This window comes from Artibeus jamaicensis, unplaced genomic scaffold, assembly GCF_021234435.1.
Source record: "Artibeus jamaicensis isolate MK-2021 breed Jamaican fruit bat unplaced genomic scaffold, CSHL_Jam_final contig_465, whole genome shotgun sequence".
NCBI classification, from domain to species: domain Eukaryota; kingdom Metazoa; phylum Chordata; class Mammalia; order Chiroptera; family Phyllostomidae; genus Artibeus; species Artibeus jamaicensis.
Window position 1 is genome coordinate 22,479,293 of NW_026521843.1, and position 10,518 is coordinate 22,489,810.

Genomic DNA, 10,518 nt, shown 5'->3' on the forward strand with positions numbered 1-10,518 from the left:
GCGTATTTGTCTGTCTGGACCTTACAGTGGAATCTCGGGTTTCTTCACATCCTCTGCAGCCAGGGCCAGGACTTGCCCCACATCTCATAGTTGAAGAAGAAAACGGTGTTTTTGTTGACACAGTCTCCTTCCTGTCTCCTGCCACTCCGCACCTGGTGGGGGAAAAGCCCGGACAGAGCTCTCCACGTGGCTCCTGTTCTCAGAGACCCAAATCACTCCCGTCCTAAGAGAGCCATGGTTTCTGTGTAACGGTCTTTCAAAAAAGTCTCCCCTCACTCAACAAGAGTCTACTCCAAAGTACCTTGAGTATCAGGATGAATGTGTGAATTTTCATTGTCTGTTTGTGTTTTCTTTCTAGGATAAAGATGCAGAGGATGAGGTGAAAAAAATAAGCACTACCTTGAAGAGGTAAATGAAAGAACATACTCGTCAACAAATCAGATGTGGCTACTAAATTTTAAACTCATTAAAGCTGTGATTTTTATTATCCTTTTCTTGCTGTATTGGGTAATGTGCTCAGTTTTGAAGGTAAAACCCTATTTCTGCAGAGTGCGTTCACTTAGCACACCACAAAACTAATCATGCACTTTGGAGGAGTCTTTTTCCTGTAATGTCAGTACAAAATGTTCTTTAAACGTGTATGCTTTATATTTTTCCTATCGATAAACTACCATACTCTTCAGAATATTTCTTTAAATAAAATACTTAAATCAATCCAATAAAATGAGCTCAAGTGAGTGTTTTATTGTTGTTTCGATGGAAACTTTACAAAACAAAATAATTTCATTCAGGTGGAGGAAAAATAGAAAAATGTACAAAGGATATGAACCAGTTGTTGGTAAAAGAGGAAAAGCAAAAGGGGAAATATACTGTAACTAGTAGTCACAGAAACAAGAATAAAATTGAGAAGATATTGTTTCACCTTCAAATTAGCAAGGATTTGTTGTCTTTCAAGGAACCTTCAAGGCTGGCAATGATGCCGTGAAGCGGGACTTTCTCATACGCTGTCGGTAGGAGGGTATTTTGATGCAAACATTTGGTAAAATGTATCCAGAGCCTTAAATATGTATTTTTAATCTTGTAATTTCATTTCATAGAAATAATCCTAAAGAGAAAAAGTAGATTTATCCACAGATGTTCATAACAGCATTATTTATTACAGCAGCATTATTTATTACAGCAAAACACTGTCCCATAGTAAGAAAACAGTTAACCATATTAAAACAATGATAATAGAATATTATTATTATTATTATTATTATTATTATTTTATCCTCACCCAAGGACATATTTTCATTGCTTTTAGAAGAGAGGGAGGGAGCGAGAGAGAGAAACATTGACTGGTAGCCTTCTCTTACATTCTCTGACCGGGGATCAAACCTGCGACCTGGGTATGTGTCCTGCCTGGGAATTGAACTCGTGGCTCATCAGTCTATGGAATGATGCTCCAACCAACTGAGCCACACCGGCCAGGCCAATAGACATTATTTTGACATTAAAAATAATTACAAAAGTGATGTAGCTCACGCTTCAGTATTATTTTGTCTGGTCCTTGAACATACAATGCTCTGTGCATTTGTCTGTGTCACTCCAGCTTTGTTCTTTGTCAGACTAGTTTTGTTTTGAGTTTCCATATGAATTTTAGCATCAGGTATTCTTTTTTAAATTTCTACTGAAAAAGTTAGCTTGGAGACTAATTGGGCTTGTGTTGATCAATTTGTCTCCTCAATTCAAAGAGATCGTGGGACTCCTGCGAGGACCCGTCTCTGCCCGTGGCTGTCCAGTATCTGGAAGACCATCAGTTGATGTATTTTGTCTGTGTTTTGAATTTCAAAAGACAGAAATTGTAACTCTGGGCGGGTTGTAATCCTGCAACATTTTCAGTCCTATAAATCATTACTTCATATACACAGCAAACTCAAACATATTAAATTTCTTTTTTAAAGTTTCTATAATGTTCAAATGTATTCACCCTATAAAATAAAGCAGGTTGAGCAAATGTACCATGAAATTAATTATTCAATCGGACTTCGGTTAGTACTGAAGACAATTTTTGTTTCCTTTCAGCATTATTCTTAAGCTTTGGCAAATAAAGTTTGCATGTGAAGAAGTAAATTGAACCTTTCTGCCTTCTTGAATATTTCATATTTGCACACCCAGCTAATTAACAATTGGGAGACCTGATTGGGAAAATAATCTGCTGGAAATTACAAGTGAAAATGGATGGCATTGGCATTAGAAATTACTAATTTTTTAATAAAGATTTCATTTACTTATTTTTAGAGAGGGGAAGGAAGGGAGAAAGAGATGGAGAGAAACATCAATGTGCCATTGCCTCTGATGCACCCCCCACTGGGGACCTGGCCCACAACCCAGGCATGTGCCCTGATGGGGAATTGAACTGGTGACCTGTTACTTCTCAGTCTGGTGCTCAATCCACTGAGCCATGCCAGCCAGGGCATTAGAAATGATTAATGCCACATAACTGTGTGTCCAGCAGAGCCCACGGGACAGCCACTCCCACTTATGCAGTCTGGTCCCTTCATGGGGTAGTGTGGTGTCCAGAGCCCAACACTATCCTAATTTTTAAAAGGTCCCAGTCCTAAAGATTTTCCAATCAAGTTACTAATTCAATTATTTATTTTTGTCTCTGTTTGAAATGCATTTTATTTCCTTAGTGTTCTTCAGTCCTAGAAACTCAGCATACTTAGCAGCTGTAATTAATGTTTACTGAGCTGATATTATGGAATCATCCAAGGGCTAATCCAAATTTGAGGGGCCTCAAGCTTAAGTAATTGGAGGATTGTTAAGAAAAAGAATAGCCCTGACTAGTGTGGCTCAGTTGGTTGAACATCACCCCACAAAGAAAAGGTCACTTGGTTTGATTCCCAGTCAGGGCACATGCCTGGGTTTCGAGCCAGGTTCCTGGGTGAGGGTGTTTGAGAGGCAGCCTATTGATGTTTCTCTTCCGCATCAAGGTTTCCCTCCATCTCTTTCTCCCTCCCTTACCCTCTCTCTAAAAATCAATAAAATCTTTTAAAAAAACCCAAAAATGTTAATTACAAACTTAGGTATGAAAGGAACTATTTAGAATTAAAAAATCACAACAAATCATAAAATACAAAAGATGTTAAATGCCACAAACATTACAAAAATTTAAAAAGTAATATATTATCCCTTTTTAATTATGTGGCACACTTCCAGGATGCTTTCCTCCTACATTTTGCCACACACTTTTTGTTTACTTTGTCATATTGCTTTAATTTTTTAACATTTTCTGTAGTGAGCATAGAGGATAGAAAAGTTGGTCTTTCCTCTAGCATGATGGATCGACGTTTATTTTTTTATTCCTGATGGTTCTTGTTGGTAATGCTGCGGTGCCTGAGCTCTGGAGAACTCTCGGCCCTTCGAGCACACTGAGCAGGCCCCTATGGCCCTGCCCCAGCTGGTCCGGCCCTGCCCAGCTTTGGCGCCCACCCAGCCTGGAAGCCTGGGTCTTAGCCTTGAGCAGGGAGTCAGGCAACGCCTCGTTCGTACTTTCTCCTTGGAGTCAGTCAGGGCCTGAAGCCTGATGCAGGACCCGGGACTAAGCTGTCACTGGGGCCAGTGGAGGTGGAGGTTAGAAGGTACTTGCTGAACCCACCGTAGGGTTCACAGGGGACCCTCAAGCTGGGCTGCTCCCCACGCCTCTTCCTGGGTCTAGGGATGTTCTTGTGTAGGGTAGGGGCAAGGAGCAGGAGAGGGATGGGCACAAACCCATGCCAGTGAGGTTCCCTGAGGAAGAGCAGACAATACCAGTATCTCACCATCTTCTTCCAACTAACTACAGCCCAGAGGCCGAAGTCTTCAGCAGGGCTTTCAGGACACCCCACACTCTGTGCCCCTACCAGGTTGTCTTTCCAGAGTAGTTTCTTCCATCTTCCCCTTATACACACACATCCTCACGCACTGTCTGCATTCCTGACAGACGGGAGTGGTGGTTGCTCAAGGCCTGCCTGGTGCTCTGCCTCTGGCTTGGGCCTTTTTGTGGCATAGGCCCACCTTCCCCTTCCTGGGACCTGCTTGTGGACTCCCCTACCCACGACAGGCCTGGCTCAAGTGATGGAATTCTGCCCCAAACCTTCCTGATGCACATGACTAGACGCCCTCTCTCCCTCCTAAAATAGCAGGTACCTTCAGATCTTCAGCAAGGCGAGGACGACAACGGCCATCTGTTATCCCCTTTCTCCAGTCTAGCCACATAGACTCAATCAGCATGTTCATTTGAGTAAACCCACTCAAGAAAGGGACACTCATTTCATCTAGTCCCAAGGTTCCTGAAAGAGAAAACTGAGAGTCACTTCTGTCCTCAGATGTGATGTACCAGGGAGAGAGCAGAGGGGAAGGGGACCGGAAATGGAGAAGCCCAGTATATCAGGGACCAGGCAAGAGACAGTAAGTCTGAGGCGATGCCAAGACCAGCCCTTAAGCCTTCAAATTCATGATACTCTCTTACTCCCTAAAAACATTACAGACCTGGTTACATTCTATTTCTTCCTTTTTTTCTTGTTACTGCTACAGCCTTCATTAAATAGAATGCAGACCACCTACTAGGCCTTGTGGCACTTCTATGACCCAGTTGCATTTTTTTTCTCTTTGAAATTTTAATTTTTACTCCATTTCTAGGCTTCAGTTTTCAGTCTGTTGTTTTGGCAATAAAGTAACTCCTACAATACCCCACTGTGAAATTTAAAACTGTTCAGAGCACTCTCAGCGTACCCTTCCCAACACCCTGGCAAGAGTGAGAGCTGGTCTTAGGAGATTAACACCCTGTGCTCGTCAGGAAAGGAAAGGACGACGGAGCATGGTTATTGCTGTAGAGTCCAGGTCCTCCAACAAGCACATACACTGTGCTTCTAGCATCTACAAAATTTTCTTCTAACTGAAAAATAAGCCCTGATTCATATTGATATTAAACTTCTAATTTTTCAAAATGTTATCACATCTAATATTTCCATGAAAACCTTTTACATGCCGAGGCAGGTTAAGAAAGGGGTGCCATCCTCATTTCCTGGTGGAGGACACGGGACTAAAGGTTAGGTTTGCTGGAGGTCAAGGTCACATACCTAGTTAATGAGGGAACCAGAACTGGGCCCAGCTGTCCTGACTCAGGGCCAGGGCTGACACAGCGAGCGAAGATCTGTCGGAGCAGTGCACCGGTCTTAAACCGTTTAAGATTTAATGTCCTTGGGAACTCTGTTTCCTTTGTTGCCATTTACCTAAAAAAAAAAAATGCTTAAGGCAGCTAAAAAAGATCGATGCCTAAGAACAAAGAAAGACTTGTTGAAATTTGTGTGATCGTTAACTTCGCCAAGAACATACTAGTGTCTCCCACAGAGGGGGAAAAGGTTCACTGGAGGGAAAACAGTAATTTAAGATGGACTGTGGATAGGGAGCTTACTGTCCATATAAGATAAATTCGTAGGATTCGCCTGGAAAGGTGCCTTATTCTACTTAGGGAACAATTTTCTTCCATCTGGTTGTGGTAATTTCCCCTCAAGATGTTGCTCAGAGTCCTCCTTTGTTTCCCTTTTCATTTCGATGTAATTATGTGAATTTGCACTGTTCCATAGCTATAATTTCCGTTTCATAACATACTTAGTTGAGATTATGACCTATCGCACAGCTTCAAATGCCCCCAATCAGCACTGTTCCCTCCGCTCACTGAGCTGGCCGCAGAAACCTGGGGGAGCGGGAGAAGTTTGTGTGCATTTTCCCAAACCCAGCTAGTATTACCAACGCCCAGCTTCTCTACACAAAGACCAGCTTGCGGCGCGGCGGAATGAAAAGCTGCATGTTCTCCTGACCGCCCACGTCGGTCTCCGGCTGGAAGTGCTCTCCGGGCTGGGGGTCTCCTCCCGGGAGGCTCAAGGCCCGTGAGGAATGCTTCTGAACACAGTTAGCTGGACCCTAACTTCAGTTTCTAGTTCAAGAGAGAAGCCAGTGATCTGAAGAATCGTGTAACGAGGCGGGCTGTGCGCACGGCTCACAGCCCGGGACTCGGCCTCGGTCCTGGCGCAGCTGTTAGCAGATTGGGCCCCAGCCGCTCACCTTTCCATCACCAGCAAGGGGTTCTCTCAGAAGTGACTGTCCTCTCGCATTGGTTTTCTTGACGTTGAAGTCTGTTCATTAGAAGAGGTCTCGGCTTCTTTCGCATCAGCTTGATTGAGATATAAATTGCATTTAATAAAATGTAAGTGTACAGATTGGTGAGTTCAGACAAATTCAGGTCACAGTGTCAAGATATAATATATGTGCATAATTCCAGAACGTTCCCTTCCCACTCAGTCTCCCACCTGCACCCCAGTATCAGGCAACCACAGATCTGCTTTCTGTCACTGTAGTTAGTTTATTTATTTACTTAGAATACCATGTAAATGGTATTTTTTCCACCAAGCACACCTGTGAGATTTATCTCTCATTTGGTTTGTCAATAGTTCATTTTATTTTGTGGCTCGGTAACACTGCACAACTTGAATAAACCACAAGTTATTTATCATGTCACCTTTTGGGGGTTGTTTACAGTTTGAAGTTGTCATGCAGTAGGCTCGTATGAACATCCATGCACACATCTTTCTGAGGATATGGAGAGGGGAAATAAACACCTAGGCACGGGGCGGTTGTGTTGCTTGTTAAGTGTCTGTGACCTTCACGAAAAACGGCCCTGCTGCCTTGCAGGCGGCTGAACCGTGTGCATCCCCCTCAGAAATGCATGGGAGCTCCAATTTCACAGCCTTGCCGACACTTGACGTGGTCACTCCCGGTCTCTAATTTCAGGTTTTAATTTGCCCTTCCCTAACTAGTCATCCGAGCCTCTTCTCCTGAGCCCATGGGTCCACCTTCCATGACTCAGTTGCTCTGACTAGCCCAATGACACTACATCCAATAACCCTCCAGCCCCAAACATCCTTGTCAGTTGCGGGTCAATTATTTCCTTTTTCTTTTTTTGCCTTAACAGCAGCAGTACAGAAAAAAAGCAGACAGAAGCTCTAATTTCTCTCCTTCCCCAGGGTCAGGTCATCAAAACAGACCTTCCGAAATCCCTTGCATCAAAAGCTGAGCAGGTACCAAACACGGCTGGGAGAAGGCAGGTATCAATGGTACGGGCCTCTCCCTGCCTTGCTCTTCTGCACTCACAGGAAGGCTTGTTTCCCAACATCCAGCCCTGAGTCCTCTGACCTCTCGCAGCACAGTGTGTGCTTCTAATTTATTCAATTCTGTATTCCTTCAAGTTGTTTTCCACCCCATAGGCCCATGTATTCATTCCCTAAGTAGATTAAAAGACAATGCTTCTTATCTTACTTCAGTGTTCCGGTAATGCTCAAAAAACATTCTAAAAGTTGAATTAAATTTGCAATTTTACACATACACACACCCACAGAGAAAGAGAAAGACTGAGACTGAATTTTATTCTGCATGTGAACCGAAACTTTTCCTCTCCGGGACTTTTGGAGATCTCTCCCACCCCCAACACACACACGCACTCCCTGCTCTCGTTGGAAATGTGAAAGAAACCACAGTTAGCCTGGAAATTATCTTCGTGGAATAAATCAGCATGTTGTTTTGAGTTTTTCACTGTATGTATTAATTTGAAAAGAACACATGTCTTGGTTCAGTAAAATTTGCAGAAAGCCAGACATCCCATAAAAAGAATTTGTTGGTTGAGATGTTTATCCCTCCAGCTATCTTTCCCCTTTTTATGACTACAAAGAACGCGGGTGTTTCTTCACGTTTCAGAACCCTCCACTCAGGAAGACTCTGGCAGCGGTCACAGGAAGTCCCACTGTGCTGAAGCAAAGGGTCTTTGTGAGTCTGGTTCCCTCCCCACCCTTTGACTGCTCTGCCCACAGGTGTGTCAGCTGTCACACTGCCTCCACCGGAAAGTGCCTCTCTCAGCCGGGACATTCTACTTGTGCAAGGCATGATCCAGAGAGGCCGGGCCCAGCCACACCGGCTCACCCTGTCTCCCTGCCTCTGTTGTGTTGTAGAGCTTAGGTGATGGGGCGTGAGAGGTGAGGGGCTGGGGGAGGCCAGGGCATCGCTGCTTCACTGGAACTGGCCAGTATAGAGGAAGACATTCAGAGGGCCACAAAAATCAGACTTCTTCCTAGGAGAACTAAGGCCTTCCAATAACTGGTCCTCAGGTAACCCACCTTCCACCGATGGATAAGTTAACCAATATCCATAATGGTGATCCTACAGTATTCAAGATCCTGAGGTGCCTTCCACATTAAAAAAGAGAGACTAAAATGTATGTGGTAAATGTTAATACTTTAAGTAATTTTCCTCCAATCTTCTAAGCCCATTATTCCCCAATTTTTTGATAGCCTGATTGAAAGAGTTTTTTTTAATTGGCATTCTACCAAAATATTTGTTTATTTATAAATTACACATATCAGTACTCTACTAAATTGTTCATAATAAAACACACATGCAGAGTCCATTTTAAGGGTAAGATTACCTCCTTTGTTGATTAAAATTAAAACGATTACTTCTTAGCAAAGTAGAACTAATGGGACACTTTCTTCACATAATAAAAGATGTGTATCTGATCCCATCATGCTTATTGACACAGAATGTAGAAGCATTTGGACTGAAGTCAGGGATGGGACAAGGTGACATGATCACAACCCTTACTTAATATTGTTCTGGAAGTACTAGCTCTAACTAGAAAAGACAAGTAAATCACAGTATAATATTTGAAAGTAATATATCAATGGAGTATAATAAATATCATTATTTGTTGGGTTGGCCGAAAAGTCCACTTAGTGTTTTCTGTAAAGTAAAATACATTTTTCATTTTCACCAATAACTTTATTGATTTGGATGTTTTGAGTATGTCACCTGTCTCCCACATAGTATAACGTTGATTGTTCTCAATTAATGCCTCAATTTGATCGCTATCAACTCCAACTGGTCTACCTGACCCTGGAGCATCGTTCAGGGGGAAATCTCCAGCACAAAACTTCACAAACCACTTTTGACACGTTCAACCAGTCACAGCACCTTTTCCTACAATGCACAAATCTCTTTTTGCATGTTTTAACTTTCTTTAAGTAATAAAGCATAGTATGGCAAAAAATCTTGCATATTTTCCTCCATCTTCAATACTAAATGGCTACACAAAAATTCACCAATTTTGATAAGTTTTTTTAAATGCACACTGATGTAGCAACTGTCACAATACAATCTAACAAAATTGTTTTGAATGATGTTAGACAACTGAGCACTACTAGAGCCATTTTACAGGGAAAAAAACAAATGAACTTTTTGGCCTACCCAATATATAGATAAATAAACTTATATACATGAAAAACCTGAGAGAATTAACTTCAAAACTATTGTGAACAACAAGAGAATTTACTGAGGTAATGCAGTAAAAAACTAATGTGTAGAAAAAAATCAGCAATATAAACAACCACCAGTTGGAAGATGTAATAAAAGGTAACACCCCATTTATCATAACCACACAACAAAATCAAATGGCTAGGAATAAGTCTAAGAATCATGCCTGATAGGTAAGCAGAAATCGAAGTACCCAAGGGCTTGAACAAATAGAGAGACATACTATATTTTGACAAAGAAGACATCATTCTAAAATTATCAAAAATCCCTTAATCTATAACTTTAGTGCAATTCCAATTAAAATACCAACAAAATTCTTTTTGTGTTCTAAGATTCCACTAGAAAAACAAACAACAAGACTACTTGTAGAAATTCTGAAAAAGTTGAGTAAGGAAGGGAAACCATGTTTATCGGTTATTGGAAAAAAAAGGAATCTATAATATGTAAAGCAATATTGTGAATGAAAAGATCAGTGAAACTGAATAGAAAGGCCATGGACACACAAAATACACACACCAATGTAATATGATGGATAAAAGTGGCATATGAAATGAATCGTTCAAAAAATGAGCCTTCTTCCAAAAATGGAGAAAAAGAGTGAGAACGATGGGATATGTCAAATTAAGCAGCAGGTTTAGATCCAATTTAACCAGCAGGAGGCGGCAGTATCCTGAGATCCCTCTCCCATCGCACCCTGGTGGCCACAGACCCTTAAAGGGCCAGCGGTGTTACACAAATCACCATATTCCAAGCGTGCACCGCTGCCTCTGGAGCTACACACAGCCCAAATGTCCTCACAATCTTAGCCTGGAGTACCAGAACAGGGAAAAGTACGCCGACTAGGAAGGAAACTAGGCTCAGAATGAAAGAGGACAAGTAGACACGGAGGAAAGGGGACAGAGAGAATAACTCAGCTGGGCACACAGCCAGGGGACCCTGGTTGATGGGCCCAACTTAGAGATTAAGCGGGACCCAGGACAGAGGACCATGGGGCTCTCCTCACAGAGGGATCTGCTGTGTCATCTGGGAACACCCATCACCCACATACCATCCATACCGGGAGCCCAGAGGCATGGCTCTGTGTGATCTTGAGCAAGCCAAGTACCTGTTGCTGGGACACTTCCTCCTGCTGTG

At 42.5% G+C, this 10,518-nt stretch overlaps 1 protein-coding gene across 2 annotated transcripts in view; it reads left to right on the plus strand.

Annotated features, from left to right (window-relative positions):
- The window catches only part of RMDN2 (regulator of microtubule dynamics 2), a 54,592-nt gene extending 53,878 nt beyond the window's left edge, over positions 1-714 (plus strand). For both annotated transcript variants that reach the window (XM_037165415.2, XM_037165414.2), the window contains exon 11: positions 359-714. In XM_037165415.2, the coding sequence (XP_037021310.2) occupies positions 359-412 (54 nt within the window). In that variant the 3' untranslated portion in view covers positions 413-714. The remainder of the gene's footprint in view (positions 1-358) is intronic.
- The last annotated feature ends 9,804 nt before the right edge of the window (positions 715-10,518 follow it).